An 18117-nucleotide genomic window follows, 5' to 3' on the forward strand; every position below is an offset into this window, starting at 1 on the left:
TGCATGTCCGCCTATAAATTGATAATACCACAGTGGTGGCATATATTAATCATAAGGGTGGAATAAAATCGATATCATGTGTCAATCTGGCCAATATATTTGGCTATGGTGTGTTAACATACATATTTGGCTATCAGCAAACTTACCTACCAGGTAACGCACTCTACTCTGGAGTCGCACGAGCTTCATTGGCTCGTCTCCAGCTTGTTCAAAATGCTGCCGCTCGCCTTTTGACCGGAACTCGAAAGAGGGAGCACATTACGCCAATTTTGGCCTCCCTTCACTGGCTCCCAGTGCACTTTCGAGTTCATTTCAAAATTCTTTTATTTGTTTTTAAATCGTTGAATGGGCTCGCCCCGCCTTACCTCTCTGAGCTGCTTCACCTATATAACCATATAACCATATAACCATATAACAATTACAGCACGGAAACAGGCCATCTCGACCCCTCTAGTCCGTGCCGAACACATAGTCTCCCCTAGTCCCACATACCTGCGCTCAGACCATAACCCTCCATTCCTTTCCCATCCATATAACTATCCAATTTATTTTTAAATGATAAAAACGAACCTGCCTCCACCACCTTCACTGGAAGCTCATTCCACACAGCTACCACTCTCTGCGTAAAGAAGTTCCCCCTCATGTTACCCCTAAACTTCAGTCCCTTAATTCTCAAGTCATGTCCCCTTGTTTGAATCTTCCCTACTCTCAGTGGGAAAAGCTTTTCCACGTCAACTCTGTCTATCCCTCTCATCATTTTAAAAACCTCTATCAAGTCCCCCCTTAACCTTCTGCGCTCCAAAGAATAAAGCCCTAACTTGTTCAACCTTTCTCTGTAACTTAGTTGCTGAAACCCAGGCAACATTCTAGTAAATCTCCTCTGTACTCTCTCTATTTTGTTGACATCCTTCCTATAATTAGGCGACCAAAATTGTACACCATACTCCAGAATTGGCCTCACCAATGCCTTGTACAATTTTAACATTACATCCCAACTTCTATACTCAATGCTCTGATTTATAAAGGCCAGCACACCAAAAGCTTTCTTTACCACCCTATCTACATGAGATTCCACTTTCATGGAACTGTGCACAGTTATTCCCAGATCCCTCTGTTCACCTACATTCTTCAATTCCCTACCATTTACCATGTACGTCCTATTTTGATTTGTCCTGCCAAGATGTAGCACCTCACACTTATCAGCATTAAACTCCATCTGCCATCTTTCAGCCCACTCTTCCAACTGGCATAAATCTCTCTGTAGACTTTGAAACTCTTCTTCATTACCCGCAACCCCCCCTATCTTAGTATCATCTGCATACTTACTAATCCAATTTACCACACCATCGTCCAGATCATTGATGTACATGACAAACAACAGTGGACCCAACACAGATCCCTGTGGCACCCCACTCGTCACTGGCCTCCAACCTGACAAACAACCATCCACCATTACTCTCTGGCATCTCCCATTCAGCCACTGTTGAATCCATCTTGCTACTCCACCATTAATACCCAACCATTGAACCTTCTTAACCAACCTTCCATGAGGAACCTTGTCAAAGGCCTTACTGAAGTCCATATACACAACATCCACTGCTTTACCCTCATCAATTTCCCGAGTAACATCTTCAAAAAATTCAAGAAGATTAGTTAAACATGACCTTCCAGGCACAAATCCATGTTGACTGTTCCTAATCAGACCCTGTTTATCCAGATGCTTATATATATTATCTCTAAGTATTCTTTCCATTAATTTGCCCACCACTGACGTCAAACTAATAGGTCTATAATTGCTAGGTTTACTCTTAGACCCCTTTTTAAACAATGGAACAACATGCGCAGTACGCCAATCCTCCGGCACTATTCCCGTTTCTAATGACATTTGAAATATTTCTGCCATAGCCCCTGCTATTTTTACACTAACTTCCCTCAATGTCCTAGGGAATATCCTGTCCGGACCTGGAGACTTATCCACTTTTATATTTCTCAAAAGTGTCAGTACTTCCTCTTCTTTGATCCTCATAGTTTCCATAGCTACTCTACTTGTTTCCCTTACCTCACATAATTCAATATCCTTTTCCTTGGTGAATACCGAAGAAAAGAAACTGTTCAATATCTCCCCCATCTCTTTTGGCTCTGCAGATAGTTGGCCACTCTGACTCTCTAATGGACCAATTTTATCCCTAGTTATCCTTTTGCTATTAATATAGCGGTAGAAACCCTTCGGATTTACTTTTACCTTACTTGCCAAAGCAACCTCATATCTTCTTTTAGCTTTTCTAATTTCTTTCTTAAGATTCTTTTTACATTCTTTATACTCCTCAAGCACCTCATTTACTCCATGCTGCCTATAACTATTGTAGATATCCCTCTTTTTCCGAACCAAGTGTCCAATTTCCCTTGAAAACCATGGCTCTTTACAATTTTTACGATTTCCTTTCAACCGAACAGGGACATAAAGATTCTGTACTCTTAAAATTTCACCTTTGAATGTACTCCATTTCTCTTCCACATCTTTCCCATAAAACAAACTGTCCCAATTTACTCCTTTTAAATCCTTTCGCATCTCCTCAAAGTTAGCCTTTCTCCAATCAAAAATCTCAACCCTAGGTCCAGTTTTGTCCCTCTCCATAATTATATTGAAACTAATGGTATTGTGATCACTGGACCCGAACTGTTCCCCAACGCATACCTCTGCCACCTGACCCATCTCATTTCCTAACAGGACGGTCCAGTACCGCCCCTTCTCTAGTAGGTACTTCTATGTATTGTTGCAAAAAACTATCCTGCACACATTTTACAAACTCCAACCCATCCAGCCCATTTACAGAATGTGTTTCCCAGTCTATGTGTGGAAAATTGAAATCTCCCACAATCACTACCTTGTGCTTACTACTAATATCTGCAATCTCCTTACATATTTGCTCTTCCAATTCTCGCTCCCCATTTGGCGGTCTATAATACACCCCTATAAGTGTTGCTACCCCTTTCCCATTTCTTAGTTCCACCCAAATAGCCTCCCTAGACGAGCCCTCTAATCTATCCTGCCAAAGCACTGCTGTAATATCTTCCCTGATAAGCAATGCAACACCTCCACCTCTTGCCCCTCCAATTCTATCACACCTGAAGCAACGAAATCCTGGAATATTTAGTTTCCAATCACAGCCCTCCTGCAACCATGTTTCACTGATCGCCACAACATCATACTTCCAGGTGTCAATCCAGGCTCTAAGTTCATCCACTTTTCTTACAATGCTCCTAGCATTAAAATATACACATTTAAGAAACCCACCCTCTCTTATTCTCTGATTATTTTCTTTTTCTTCTCTCTCCCCTACATTTTGGGTCAGAGTGCTACCATTCTCTGCCCCCTGCTTCACACACTGACTGCTAGCTTTCCCAATTTGAGTCCCTCCCCCCAACCATACTAGTTTAAAGTCTCCCCAGTAGCCTTTGCAAATCTCCCCGCCAGGATATTGGTCCCCCTTGAGTTCAAGTGCAACCCGTCCTTTCTGTACAGGTCGCACCTTCCCCAAAAGAGGTCCCAATGATCCAGAAACTTGAATCCATACCCACTGCACCAGTCCCTCATCCACGCATTTATCCTCCACCTCGCTCCATTCCTACTCTCACTGTCGCGTGGCACAGGCAGTAATCCTGAGATTGTTACCTTTCCAGTCCTTCTCCTTAACTCTCTACCTAACTCCCTAAATTCTTCTTTCAGGACCTCTTCTCTTTTTTTACCTATGTCATTGGTACCTATATGCACCACAACCTCAGGCTCCTCTCCCTCCCATTTCAGGATTTCTTGGACACGTTCAGACACATCCCTGACCCTGGCACCAGGGAGGCAAACTACCATCCGGGACTCCTGTCTGCGTCCACAGAATCGCCTATCCGACCCCCTGACTATAGAGTCCCCTATTACAATTGCCCTCCCCTTCTTTTCCTTACCCTTCTGAGCAACCGGACCGGTCTTTGTGCCAGAGGCCCGGCCGCCGTCGCTGCCCCCAGGTAGGCTGTCTCCCCCACCCTTACTCAAACATGAGTACTTATTTTCAAGGTGTACAGCCACCGGGGTACTCACCAGTCCCTGCCTCTGCCCATTGCCCTTCCTAACTGTGACCCAGTTTTCTGTCTCCCGTGGTCTTGGAGTGACCACCTCCCTGTAACTCCTTTCTATGACCTCCTCGCTCTCCCTGAGCAGACAGAGGTCATCGAGTTGCTGCTCCAGGTTCCTAACGCGGTCCCTTAGGAGCCCCATCTCGACGCACCTGGCGCAGATGTGGACGTCTGGAGAGCACTCAGACTCCATGACCTCCCACATCTGACATCCAGAACAGTAAACTGCCCTGGCCTTCATTCTCCCCCTTATCCAAATACAATAAAGCCTTACAATTACAATACAAATACAATACAAGCCAATCAGCTGCTTCCACTGGTCCTCTTCCACCAATCAGAGGTTTCCACCAGAATCCTTCTCTGGAAGTGAGATGGAACGTTACAGATTTGGGTAACTTACAGCTGCAGGTAAGTCCTCCTCTCACCAACGGCTCCCCGGGCCTCTGTAGAAGCAAACCCCGCGCTGTATTTATACTTACAGCTGCAGGTAAGTCCTCCTCTCTCCAACGGCTCCCCTGGCCTCTGTAGAAGCAAACCCCGCGCTGTATTTATACTTACAGCTGCAGGTAAGTCCTCCTCTCACCAACGGCTCCCCGGGCCTCTGTAGAAGCAAACCCCGCGCTGTATTTATACTTACAGCTGCAGGTAAGTCCTCCTCTCTCCAACGACTCCCCTGGCCTCTGTAGAAGCAAACCCCGCGCTGTATTTATACTTACAGCTGCAGGTAAGTCCTCCTCTCACCAACGGCTCCCCGGGCCTCTGTAGAAGCAAACCCCGCGCTGTATTTATACTTACAGCTGCAGGTAAGTCCTCCTCTCTCCAACGGCTCCCCTGGCCTCTGTAGAAGCAAACCCCGCGCTGTATTTATACTTACAGCTGCAGGTAAGTCCTCCTCTCTCCAACGGCTCCCCGGGCCTCTGTAGAAGCAAACCCCGCGCTGTATTTATACTTAAGCTGCAGGTAAGTCCTCCTCTCTCCAACGGCTCCCCTGGCCTCTGTAGAAGCAAACCCCGCGCTGTATTTATACTTACAGCTGCAGGTAAGTCCTCCTCTCTCCAACGGCTCCCCTGGCCTCTGTAGAAGCAAACCCCGCGCTGTATTTATACTTACAGCTGCAGGTAAGTCCTCCTCTCTCCAACGGCTCCCCTGGCCTCTGTAGAAGCAAACCCCGCGCTGTATTTATACTTACAGCTGCAGGTAAGTCCTCCTCTCTCCAACGGCTCCCCTGGCCTCTATATGCTCCTGCCCGGTGCCTCAGGTCAGCTGATCAGCTGCTTCTTGAGGTACCAAGGTCTAAGCGGAAGCTCAGAGGGGATAGAGCCTTTTCTGTTGCTGCTCCGGCACTCTGGAACACCTTGCCACTGCACATCAGACAGGCCCCCTCACTGTCCATCTTCAAATCCTCCCTAAAAACACATTTTTATTCTTTGGCTTTCGACACTGGCTGAGGCATTGCTCCTGTTTTTAGTGCTTTTAATGTCTTTTAATTTTTAGTGTGTTTTTTATAGTCCTTCGTTTTACAGTTTTTAATGGTTTTTAATTGTTTGTAATAGCTTTTTGTTCATGAGTTCTCATGTACAGCACTTTGTGGCAACTGCAGTTGTTTAAAGTGCTTTATAAATAAAGTTATTATAGTTATTAATACAGTGGCACACACCAGGTCATGAAAATTCAATGACAGTTGGACCACAAATAAGTTTGCTGATATTACTAAAAGATAGGGACACCAGATATCGATCTATTTGCATCTAGACCCAATCACCAGTTACCAACATATGTCGCTTGGGAACCACACTTGGGGCAGCAGCAATGGACTTTTCTCACTGAATTGGGGAATTGGGGAAAATTATTTACTATGCTTTTTCCCCCTCCTGCCTCATCAGTCGGATCCTATGCAAAATACATATGGTCTCAGCATCAGGTGTCTTGGAAGTACCTGATTGGCCTACACAGCCATGGGTCCCTGTGGTCCTTGACATAGTCTCTGAACCATAGTCCACCATGCTAAGATCCGGGCTGACGGACAGGACCATGAACATGATCATGGCGGCCTATCAAGAATCAACAAGGACTGATGTAGCGTATAATACAGCTACAATCACCACGTCCTGGGAATTCCTGTCCAGCCTTCATGTAGATGAAGGACTGAGCGGCAGCACTATAATTGCGCAGGAGTACCCTGACAGCTTGCTGGTGGCGGGCACCACGACATCTCTCCATGGGATCTCACCCTCTAGTTGCCAAACTTCTGAGGATTATTTACAACACTAACCATCCTACAGCGAGGTACTCCCAGATCTGGGATGTCAGTGTTGTACTAACATTGCTAGGGGCACCAGAAATGTCCCTGTCCCTGGGGGAAAACTTTCATTAAAAACAGTATGCTGATAGTACTGGTCTCAGCTCTAAGGGTCCAGTTTCTACATAAACTGAGACTGGGGAAAAATGATGGCATCTCCAGAAAAGATAACGTCGCATATTAGAGCTTGTTAAACAAGATAGACCAGGAACATCAGGACAATATTTGGAATTCCAGGTATACCCATCTGACACCCGACTGTGTGTAATGACACAACTTCTATACCTTAAGACTACCTGAACTTTAAGAGGAAGTAAATTGGCACTATGGGCAGCCATAAACAGCCTAATAGCCGGGTATCAGTACAAACCATCTCTAGATGGCTCAGACAGGTTTGGGAGCTGCTGGGCTGGATACTGACATCTTAAATCTCTATCCACAAGGGCAACAGCAACACCAGCAGCAAGAGACATGGAAGTGCCTATGGACCATATCCTGGCAACAGCAGGATGGTCTAGAGAAAGACCTTCCAATTCTTTATAAAAGCCAATAACCAAACCTACGGTGTTACAGAATCAAGTTTAAATTCTGTAATACATTTAGCCCAAGGGAGCATTATTTTGTTAAAATAAATTGTTATTGTTTGAATTGGATACATGTCTGAATACGATAACATACTTCCTCCCTTGAATGACTTCGGCAGTGAGTGAAGCATGGACTGTTCCACGGCTTGAAATCACAGATCTTTAAAATCTTCACGTAGTCACTCACGTGACTCCGAAGTAAAATAGTAGGATTAAACGAGAACTTGCCATTTTGAAGTTTGATCTTTATTTTATGAGGAGTTACGATGAGGGATTACGTGCCCTCCGCTCCCGCCCTCTATTATAAAGGTCAACTGGTATATTAGTTCTTCTTATCTTACTATGTTTATTTCAATTACTATTACTGTGATTCCACACCGCTGCTTTGAAGAATGTCGCGCACGCGTGCTGGCGGGGTCTTCACATAATCCCTCATCGTAACTCCTCGTGAAATAAAGATCAAACTTCAAACTGGTAAGTTCTCGTTTAATCTTACTATTTCAATCACCATTTCTGCCCATGTTATAGAAGAGAGAGTTTGCACGTTCTCCCGGTGACCTGCGTGGGTTTTCTCCGAGATCTTCGGTTTCCTCCCACACTCCAAAGACGTACAGGTATTGTAGGTTAATTGGCTTGGTATAAATGTAAAATTGTCCCTAGTGTGTGTAGGATAGTGTTAATGTGCAGGGTCGGCGTGGACTCAGTGGGCCGATGGACCTGTTTCCACGCTGTGTCTCTAAACTAAAGTAACTCTAAGCAGAAGATAGACACAAAATTCTGGAGTAATTCAGCAGGTTAGGCCGCGCCTCCGGAGAAAAGGAATAGGCGATGTTTCGGGTCACCACCCTTCTTCAGACTGAGAGTCAGGAGAGAGGGAAACTAGAGGTATGGAAAGGAACAGAACAGATCAGAGACGGCACCATAGAGCAGAGAAATGCACAGCATAGGAACAGGCCCCTATGTCTTAAAAAAAAGATATGACAATCATCTTCAAAGAAAACCAAAGCCAAATTATTGTGGAAATATTACATCAGCCATAGAACACAGCACAGTACAGAAGTAGAGTCTGAAGAAAGGTCCCGATTCAAAGCTTCACCTATCCATGTTCTCCCGAGATGCTGCCTGACCCGCTGAGTTACTCCAGCACTCTGCAACATTATTTTTGTAAACCAGCATCTGCAGTTCCTTGTTTCTTCATAGAACATTGCAGCATAGGAACAGGCCTTTCGGCCCAGTATGTCTGTGTCGAACATGTTGACAAGTTAAACTGATCTGCACGTGATCCGTATCCCTCTATTCCCAGCATATCCACATGCCTATCTAAAAGCCTCTTAAACGCCACTATCGTATTTGCCTCCAACACCACCCCTGGCAGCACGTTCCAGGCACCCACCTGTAAAAAAACTTGCCCCTTTGAACTTTGCCCCTCTCACCTTAGAGCTGGGCCTTTTAGTCTTTGACATTTCCAATGGTTCTGACTGTCTGAAGATGTTTTTAAATCGTCCCCAGGACTGCCAGGTATTTTGTTTCTACAAAGGGCACCAAAGCCAAATTATTATGGAAATGTAACATGCGACATAACACAGTACAGCACAGGAACAGGCCATTCGGCCCACATTGTCTGTGTTGTACATGATGCCAAGTTAAACTAATCTCCTCTGCCTGTAACCTGGTGATCAACATCCCTCCAATCCCTGCATATCATGTGCCTATATAAAACCCTTCAGCAGCACGTACCAGGCACTCAGCACTATCTATTAAAAATAAATTCCCTGCCCATCACCGTGGCACAGCGGTAGAGTTGCTGCCTCACAGCGCCTGAGTCCCGGGTTTGATTCTGACTATGAGTGATTGTCTGTACGGAGTTTGTACGTTCTCCCTGTGACCATGTTGGCTTTCTCCGGGCGCTCCGGTTTCCTCCCACACTCCAAAGACACACAGCTTTGTACGTTAGTTGGCTTTGGCAAAAACTGTAAATCGTCCATAGGGTGTAGGATAATGCTAGTGTGCTGGGTGATCGTTAGTCGGCGAGGACTCGGTGGGCTGCAGGGCCTGTTTCCGCTCTGTATCACTAAACTAAACTAAATTAAACATCTCCCTTATGCGTTGCTTTTTAGATTTTTTTTTGTTCATTAAGAAAAGGGAAAATCCAGTCCTAGACACAAATGCTTTGAAAGAAAGACTTTGGGCCTGTCCCACTTAGGTAGTTTTTTGGGTGACTGCCGCAATATTTTCAACATGTTGAAAATTTTTCGCCGACAGTGGCAACAATTTTTGTTGTCGTGGGTGCTGTCGTAGGTTGTCGCCAGGTGTTGTAGGTGAATTCCATTAAAACTAGTCCCTGGCAGTCGCCTAAAGAGTCGCCTAATTGGGACAGGCCCGTTAGATATGTAGTGTATTATTAACATCAATTTCAGGAAGCATTGTTTCGTCAAAGAGAGAGACCATGGGACCCAGCGAGTCTGTACTGTACTATAACAGCCCAGCACAGGAACAGGCCCTTCGGCCCACAATGTCCGTGCCAACGAAAGGCCATTCCCTATGTCCCACTCTCCCCACCGCTTTCTATAGTCTTCACTGACAGCTTCGCATTGACCATCACGATCCAATCTTCCTCCATTCTAGAGGGGTGGTACGATGGAGCAGCGGTAGAGTTGCTGCCTTACATCGTCAGAGACCCGGGTTCGCTCCTGATACATGGGTGGTGTCTGTACGCTCTCCCCGTGACCTGCGTGGGTTTTCTCCGGGATCTCAGGTTCCCTCCCACACTCCAAAGACTTACAGGTTTGTCGGGTACTTGGCTTGGTATAATTGGAAATTGTCCTTATTGTGTGCAGAACAGTGTTAGTGTACGGGGTGATCGCTGGTCGGCGAGGACTCGGTGGGCCGAAGGGCCTGTTTCTGTGCTGTATCTCTAAACTAAACTAAACTAGAGCCCTATGGAACATGCTGCCAAGGGTGGGGGGTGGAGGTTGATATGATAGTGGTGAGTAAGAGACTTTTGGATAGGCGCATGGATATGGGACACAGGCAGGCAGATGAGTTGGTCTTGGCATCATGTTTTGGCACATACATTGCGGGCAGAAGTACTTGTTCCTGTGATGCACCGTTCTGTTCTAGCTACGTAGAAATAATAAAATCTCTTACCATTCATCGCTTTTGCATGCCAAAATTCTTCTGAAGGGCAATACGACACGATACGATAGAACTTTATTTATCCCAGGACGGAAATTGATCTGCCAACAGTCATAAAACACAAGATCTATGAATCTAGAAATTAAAGTGACAAGTGGAAAGGATTGGGGATGTGCAAAGATTGGGGGGGGGGGGGGGTTCAGTCTCAGTCTACCCCACAACATAAGGGGGATGAGTTGTACAGTTTGATAGCCACTGGGCCAAGATGCTCTGCAGTTTGAGGAGCATCCTCCCCTCCAAGACCACCTCCCATGAATCCAACTCCGTCCCCAGGATGGAGCCGGCCTTCCCGATGAGCCTGTTCACCATTTTAACAGCATTGATGTAGAGAGGGATCTTGGGATCCATGTCCATAACTCCCTGAAGGTAGCAACACAAGTAGATAGAATGGTAAAGAAGAAATATGCGGTGCTTGCCTTCATCAGGATAAAAGTCAGGAATTTACAATGCAGCGTTATGTGGTTTTAGTTAGGCCGCATTTGGAATATTCTGTGCAGTTCACAAGTTCACAAGTTATAGGAGTAGAATTGGGCCATTCGACCCATCGAGTCAACTCTGTCATTCAAACATGATTGATTGCCACCTAATCCCCATTTTTCTGCCTTCTCCCCATAACCCTTGACACCTGTACTGATCAAGAATTTGTCTATCTCTGTCTTAAAAATATCCACTGACTTGGCCTCCACAGCCCTCTGGCAATGAGTTCCACAGATTAACTACCCTCTGACTAAAGAGGTCCCTCCTCACCTCCTTTCTAAAAGAGCACCCTTTAATTCTGAGGCTATGACCTCAGGTCCTAGACTCTCCCACCAGTGGAAACATCCTTTCCACATACACTCTATCAATGCCTTTCATTATTCTGTAAGTTTCAGTGAGGTCCCCCCTCAACCTTCTAAACTCCAGCGAGTACACGTCCAGTGCTGAGTAGCCCAGTGCTGGTCTGGTCACCCTCTGATTAGTATGGGTGTCAGGGGTTATGGGTAGATGGCAGGAGAATGGGGTTAGGAGGGAGAGATAGATCAGCCATGATAGAATGGCAGAGTAGATATGATGGGCCGAATGGCCTAATTCTGTTCTTATCACATGACCTTATGACCCCATTACAAGAAGTACTATACTAAGTGGGACCCGTTGGGTCCCATGTTCACAGGGGAGGGCTGGTCCCCCGACGCAATATTCCACCTCTCCACCAATTGTAATATTGGTGGCCAGTGTGGGGGGGGGGCGGGGGGGGGAGAGGGGGGGGGGGGGGGGGGAGAGGGGGGGGGGGGGGGGGGCTTTCTGGAGCGCTGGTATGGGTGTTGTTGGCTGCAGGGACTACTGGTCTCCAGGGGGCTAGGATGGACATTGTGGGCCAAATGGATTCTTGGGGTGGCAGCTCAGTCCCTCAAGCCTGATGTGCTGGCAGCTCACTCACGGCTGGTGGGCTGGCAGTTGGCTCACTTCCATTTCAAGCAGAGTGCAAGGCCACCAAATTCAAATGCAGTTTCTTTCCACTTCAAGCAGTGTGCAAGGCCAACAAATTCAGGTTCATTTTCTATGTTTCTATGTTTCCTATCACTTCAAGCAGGGTGCAAGGCCACCGAATTCAAGTGCAGTTTCCAACCACTTCAAGCAGGGTGCAAGGCCACCAAATTCAAGTGCAGTTTCATACCATTTCAAGGATGGTCCAAGGCCACCAAATTCAAATGCAATTTCATACCATTTCATGCAGGGTGCAACAACACCACATTCAAATGCAATTTCATACCATTTCATGCAGAGTGCAAGCCCACCACATTCAAATGCAGTTTCATACCATTTCAAGCAGGGTGAAACCACCATAAAACCACACAAAACACCACACTCACAGTTCAATACACATTCGGTGTGTTCAGTTGATTCACAGCTCAGACAGTTGTGACCTCTCCCTCCCCCATCATGCAGAGACTGAGCCACACCCACACTTCCGGGTTTTATAATCCTCCCCATCCCACCGGAAATGGTGTGGCCTTCATCGCGTGATTGACAGGAGATTCTCAACATTTTTTAAACATTAATAACACTTTTATTTTTAATTGATGGGAAGAATCCTCTGCACCTGATGAGCGGAGGGGGACTGAGTAAGATGGCCAAAAATCACAGCCGTAAGTGGTAGCATTTTATCTAAAATCAATATAGTGCAAACAGGAAGTTGTCAAGTTTAGACAAACAATCATTTGCAATGCCTTTTTTACTTCAACCCAAAACCCCCCAAACATCCATTTGCAGTGCCTTTTTACTTCGACTCAAACCCCCGAAACAACTATTTGCAGTGCCTTTTTACTTCAACCCAAACAACCATTTACAGTGCCTTTTTACTTCAACCCAAACCCCCCAAACAACTATTTGCAGGCAGTGCCATTTTACTTCAACCCAAACCCCCCAAACAACCATTTGCAGTGCCTTTTACTTAAACCCAAACCTCCTGAACAACCATTTGCATGGCCTTTTTACTTCAAACCAACCATATTTTCATTTTCAAACCACATTAAGGGCACTCACAGTTGAGTAGACATGTGTTCAGTGTTATTCAAAGCTCAGAAACTGAATGAGGCACACCACTTCCTGGTTTTATAGTCCCTCCCCCTCCCTCCAGCAGGGGCAGCAGAGAGAATGGCAAATTTAAAAAAAACATTAATATCTCTCTGATTTTTCATCGATGGGAAAAATCCTCCAGTCCCGGATGGCGGAGGGGGGCTCTGAGCGAGGTGGCCAAAAATGACGGCCGTAGGTGGCGGCGTTCTCTTGGAAATTGCAGCACAGTGAGCCAAAAGTGGTCAAGATCAGACTTTTAGTAATATAGATAGATGTAAAGGATTTGCAAACGGTGAATAGGAGGTTTACCAAAATGCTGCCATAATTAGATGGTATTAGCTATCAGTGGAGATCATAAGATCATAGAAGCAGAACTAGGCCATTCTGCCCATCCATACCGTATGCCCCTGCCAATCAAGAAGCTTTCAATCTCTCTTTAAAAAAAAAACTAATGACGGCCTACACAGCCATTTGTGGCAAACTTGAGGATGGACAAACTCAGATTGTTTTCTCTGGAAAGCCTGAGGTTGGTAGAAAGAATATAAAATGATGAGAGGGATAGACAGTCAGAACATTTTGCCCAGCATGGAAATATCAAATACTAGAGGGCATAGCTTTAAGGTTAAAGGGGGAAAGTTTTATTAAAATGTTTGGGGCAAACTCTTTACACAAGGAGTCAAGAGGGTCAGGTACATGCTGGCAGAGGGTGGTGGTGGAAACGGGAACGTTAGTGGTGTTTAAGAGGCTTTTAGGTTGGCACATGGATATGTAGGAGGTGGGCGGTGGGTGTATGAAACAACCTACCGGAGGAGGGAGATGAGGCATGCACGTTTAAGAAACACTTGGATAAATACATGGATAGGGCAAGTTTAGAGGGACATGGGCCTAATCGACCCATTAAGTCTACACCTCCATTCTATCATGGCTGATCTATCTCTCCCTCCTAACCCTATTCCCCTGCCTTCTCCCCATGGACTAGTGTAGATGGGACAAGTTGGGCCGAAGGGCCTATTTCAAAGCTGCGTGACTCTATGACACTATGAATGGAGGGCTGTGGATCACGTGCCAGCAGATAAGAGTTGGTTTTGGCATCATGTTCAGCACAGACATTGTGGGCCGAAGGGCCTGTTCCTGTGATGCTCCTTGCTACCCTGCAGCAAACATTGTGTCTTCCAGAGTGACCTGAAGAGTGACATCAGCACCTCCGTACTCTATGTGAACAGCAAGCCGCACATGGTCACGTTGGACTACACCTTGCACGTGCCCAATGAGGTGGACCAGCAACCAGACGTGAGGTAGGATTGTGCAAGGGAACTGAGGCTGAAGATAACCCTTAAGACTCAAGACAATGGAGTTGAAGTGCTGATCTCCCTGTGGCTCAGCACCTCAACTCCCCCTCCCATTCCGAATCCGACCTTTTTGTCCTGGGCCTCCTCCATTGCCAGAGTGAGCACCGGAAACTGGAGGAGCAACACCTCATTTTCCGCTTGGGCAGTCTGCATCCCAGTGGCTTGAACATTGACTTCTCCAATTTCCGGTAGCCCTTGCTGTCTCCTCCCCTTCTCAGCTTTCCCTCAGCCCTCTGGCTCCCCTTCTTCCTTTCTTCTTCCCGCCCCCCTCCCCCCCCCCCTCTCCCCTCATCCTGCATCAGTCTGAAGAAGGGTTTCGGCCCAAAACGTTGCCTATTTCCTTCGCTCCATAGATGCTGCCGCACCCGCTGAGTTTCTCCAGCAATTTTGTCGACCTTCGATTTTCCAGCATCTGCAGTTCCTTCTTAAACAGGGACAATTTATAATCCAACCAAAGCCAATTAACCTACAAACCTGTGTGCCTTTGGAGTATGGGAGGAAACCAGAACACCCGGAGAAAACCCATGCGGTCGCAGGGAGAATGTACAAACTCCTTACAGACAGCACCCGCAGTCAGGATCGAACCCGGGTCTCTGGCGCTGTAAAGCAGGAACTCTACCGCTGCACCACTGTGCCACCCTGCTGCCTCAGACTGAGTCAATGTCACAATAGATTCTCCATATTTCGCTGCAAACCTTCAAACTGGATCCAGCTGAGGTTAAATGTCATTCATACAACTTTCCAGCATTTGCAGATCCTTGTATCCACCTGATACCCATCTATTTCAACCCAGCAACCTGCAAAACTCTTAGTGGTGTTGTGGGCTGTTTTGTTTTGTTGTGTTAGAACAGGGACAGGGTTAGAACCACTAAACAAATATGCTTTATCAAAGGTAAACAACATTCAGATGACACTGTTAGCTGATGCAATCCTGTATCAAAGGTGACACTGCACAATGTATGTGGTTCTCAAGGTATGTACACAAGGGTGGCATGGTGGTGCAGCGGTACATTTACTGCCTTACAGAGCTTGCAGTGCCGGAGACCCGGGTTCGATCCTGACCAACGGTGCTGTCTGTACGGAGTTTGTACGTTCTCCCCGTGACTGCGTGGGTTTTCTCCGAGATCTACGGTTTCCTCCCACACTCCAAAAACGTACAGGTTTGTAAGTTAATTGGCTTGGTATATATATCAATTGATTGATTGATTGATTGATTGATTACTTTATTAATCCCCTTATTCAAGGGAAATTCTGATGTCCTTGCAGCACACTAATAAAAATACAACACAGTATTCATAAAGAAATTCAACACCAAAACATCCCCCCACAGTGATTCCCACTGTGGGGGAAGGCACAAAGTCCAGTCCCCATCCTCTTGTCCACCCATAGTCGGGCCTATTGAGGCCTCCACAGTCGCCGCCACGGCGCCCGATGTTCTCGCCGGGTGATGGTACTCCGGCGTCGGGAGAACCCCCAGCGGCTTGGGGTGCCAGGAACGGCCGCCTTCCCACCGGAGCCTGCGGCTTCCAAGCCAACAGACCGCGCCGGACGGAGCTCCGCACACTGGTGATCTCGGCGAGATGTAAGTTCAACGTCGCAGCTGGCCGCTCCGCAGAACCGCGGCTCCACGATGTTTTCCTCGGCGGTACCAAGCATAGTGGAGTCCCAGCGCGGTGACCCAGGAAAGGCATCGCCCGCTCCGCAATAGCGCTCCAGCGCTGCACTGCCGCAAAAGCCGATGTTCTGCGCCGCCGCCAAAGCCGATGTTCTGGCCAGGTCCCCTCAGGGAAACGTCGCTCCAGGACCCGCTGGTAGGCCGCGAGGACAGGTCGAAGACGCTGCTCGGAGGAAGGCAACCCCTCCGACCAGGTAGGGACTTAGAAAAGCAGTTTCCCCCTTCCCCCCCACCACCCCCCACACATAAAAGATTTAGACCCCCTGACTGTACACTTAACGAACTAAAAATAATAAAAAAGAAGGGGAAAAAACGGACAGCTGCAGGACAGGCAGCCGTTCAGGACAGCGCCTCCTCCGAATTGCCCCTAGGTGTGTTGGATAGTGTTAGTGTGCTGGGATCGCTGGTTGGTCTGGATTCCGTGGGCCGAAGGGCCTGTTTCTGTGCTGTATCTCAAAACTAAACTAAATAAAATAAACCACACATCTACATAGGCGACGTTTCGGGTCGAGACCCTTCTTCAGACTGAAGAAGAGTCTCGACCCAAAACGTTACCTATTTCCTTCGCTCCATAGATGCTGCCTCACCCGCTGAGTTTCTCCAGCATTTTTGTCTAACTTCGATTTTCCAGCATCTGCAGTTCCTTCTTAAACACATCTACATATTACATCTGTCTATCAGTAACAGGGATGGCACATATGACACCAGAGACCTGGGTTTGATCCTGATCTTGGGTGCTGTCTGTGTGTGGAGTTTGCACGTTCTCCCTGAGACTGCGTGGGTTTCCTCCCAGTGCTCTAGTTTCCTCCCACATCCCAAATGGTTTGTAGGTTAATTGGCCCTGTGTAAATTGCCCCTTAGTGTGTAGGGAGTGGATGAGAAAGTGGGATAACATAGAACCTGTGTGAACCAATATATCTTTGATTAATTCTTTAATTAATCTTTGATTAATTAACAATCGATTTATTGTTGGTAAATTTAGAGATGTGCACAGTTCCTAAGCTAGAGAAACATATGTAAATTGTATGCTACTCTCATCATGATAAACGATACATCTTCTCCCATCAATACTGCCTGGATCAGAGGTTATTAGCTGTTACTCCACATTCTCTTCCAATCCCTACACACTAGGGACAATTTTTACAGAGGACCAATTAACCTACAAACCCAGACATCTTTGGGATGTGAGAAGTAAACCGGAGCACCCGGAGAAAGCCCACGCGGTCACAGGAACAACGTGCAAACTCTGTACAGACAGCATCCTTGGCCAGGATCGAATCCGGGGCTCTGGCGCTGTAAGGCAGCAACTCTACCGTCCGGGCCGACCAGCGATCCCCCACACTAACACTATCCTACACACACCAGGGACAATTTACATTTATACCAAGCCAATTAACCTACAAACCTGCACATCTGTGGGAGAAAACCGGGGCATCCAGAGAAAACCCAGGTGGTCACAGGGAGAACGTGCAAACTCTATACTGACAGCACCAGTAGTCGGGATTGAGCCCGGGTCTCTGGCACTGTGAGGCAGCAACTGCTGCGCTCCGATCATGGCCATTCTACCTCTTCCTCCTAACCCCATTCTCCTGCCTTCTCCCCATAACCCCTGACACCCGCACTAATCTGCAGTTCCTTCCTACGCTGCACAGTTCTCATCTCCCACCTTCTTGTCTCCCTCAGCACCTTCCGCCTCTCCTACTACCCTCACCGCCTGGAAGGCTTCACCGAGATGCTGAAGGGGGCTTTCCAGGGCAAATGCCAGCACTCCCTGTACGGTGACTTCAAGCCCCACTGCCCCGGGCAAGACACCCCTTGCTACTACATCCACGTGGTGAAGAAGACTGGCTGAGCGGTTGCTGTGCCGTCCCACCAAGTGTGAGGGGGAGGAGGACACACGAACGCGGGAATCCCGGAAGGCAACAGAATATTGGACATCGCCGCGCGCTCAACGGGCAATGGCAACCCAAACGGATGACCACAATCTACATTGGCGGGGAGGTGTGGGCTACAGAGGTAATTGGTGAATCAGGACATGGGCTGGTGTATGTAATTGATTTTGGATCATGGATGGAAGCAACAAGATAACGATTCTGTAATTAGTAAAAAAAAGCATTGATTGTATGTGGTTGGCATTAGCACTATCTCAATCCTGGATTCAACTCTGACTGGTTTTAGTATTTTGGAGATACAGAGCGGAAACAAGGCCCTTTGGCCCACCGATTCCGCACCAACCAGCGATCCCCGTACACTAACACAATCCTACACACACTGGGGACAATTTACACATACACCTAGCCAATCAACCTACACACCTGTACGTCTTTGGAGTGT

The 18117-nt window shown here is 47.0% G+C and overlaps 1 protein-coding gene across 1 annotated transcript in view; it reads left to right on the forward strand.

Annotated features, from left to right (window-relative positions):
• Window positions 1–17907, forward strand: part of gnmt (glycine N-methyltransferase) — a 45926-nt gene extending 28019 nt beyond the window's left edge. The window contains exons 5-6 of the mRNA XM_033016761.1: window positions 13936–14054; window positions 17467–17907. Coding sequence (XP_032872652.1) covers window positions 13936–14054; window positions 17467–17635 — 288 coding nt within the window. The 3' untranslated portion in view covers window positions 17636–17907. The remainder of the gene's footprint in view (window positions 1–13935; window positions 14055–17466) is intronic.
• The last annotated feature ends 210 nt before the right edge of the window (window positions 17908–18117 follow it).

This window comes from Amblyraja radiata, unplaced genomic scaffold, assembly GCF_010909765.2.
Source record: "Amblyraja radiata isolate CabotCenter1 unplaced genomic scaffold, sAmbRad1.1.pri scaffold_477_ctg1, whole genome shotgun sequence".
Taxonomy (NCBI): Eukaryota; Metazoa; Chordata; class Chondrichthyes; order Rajiformes; family Rajidae; genus Amblyraja; species Amblyraja radiata.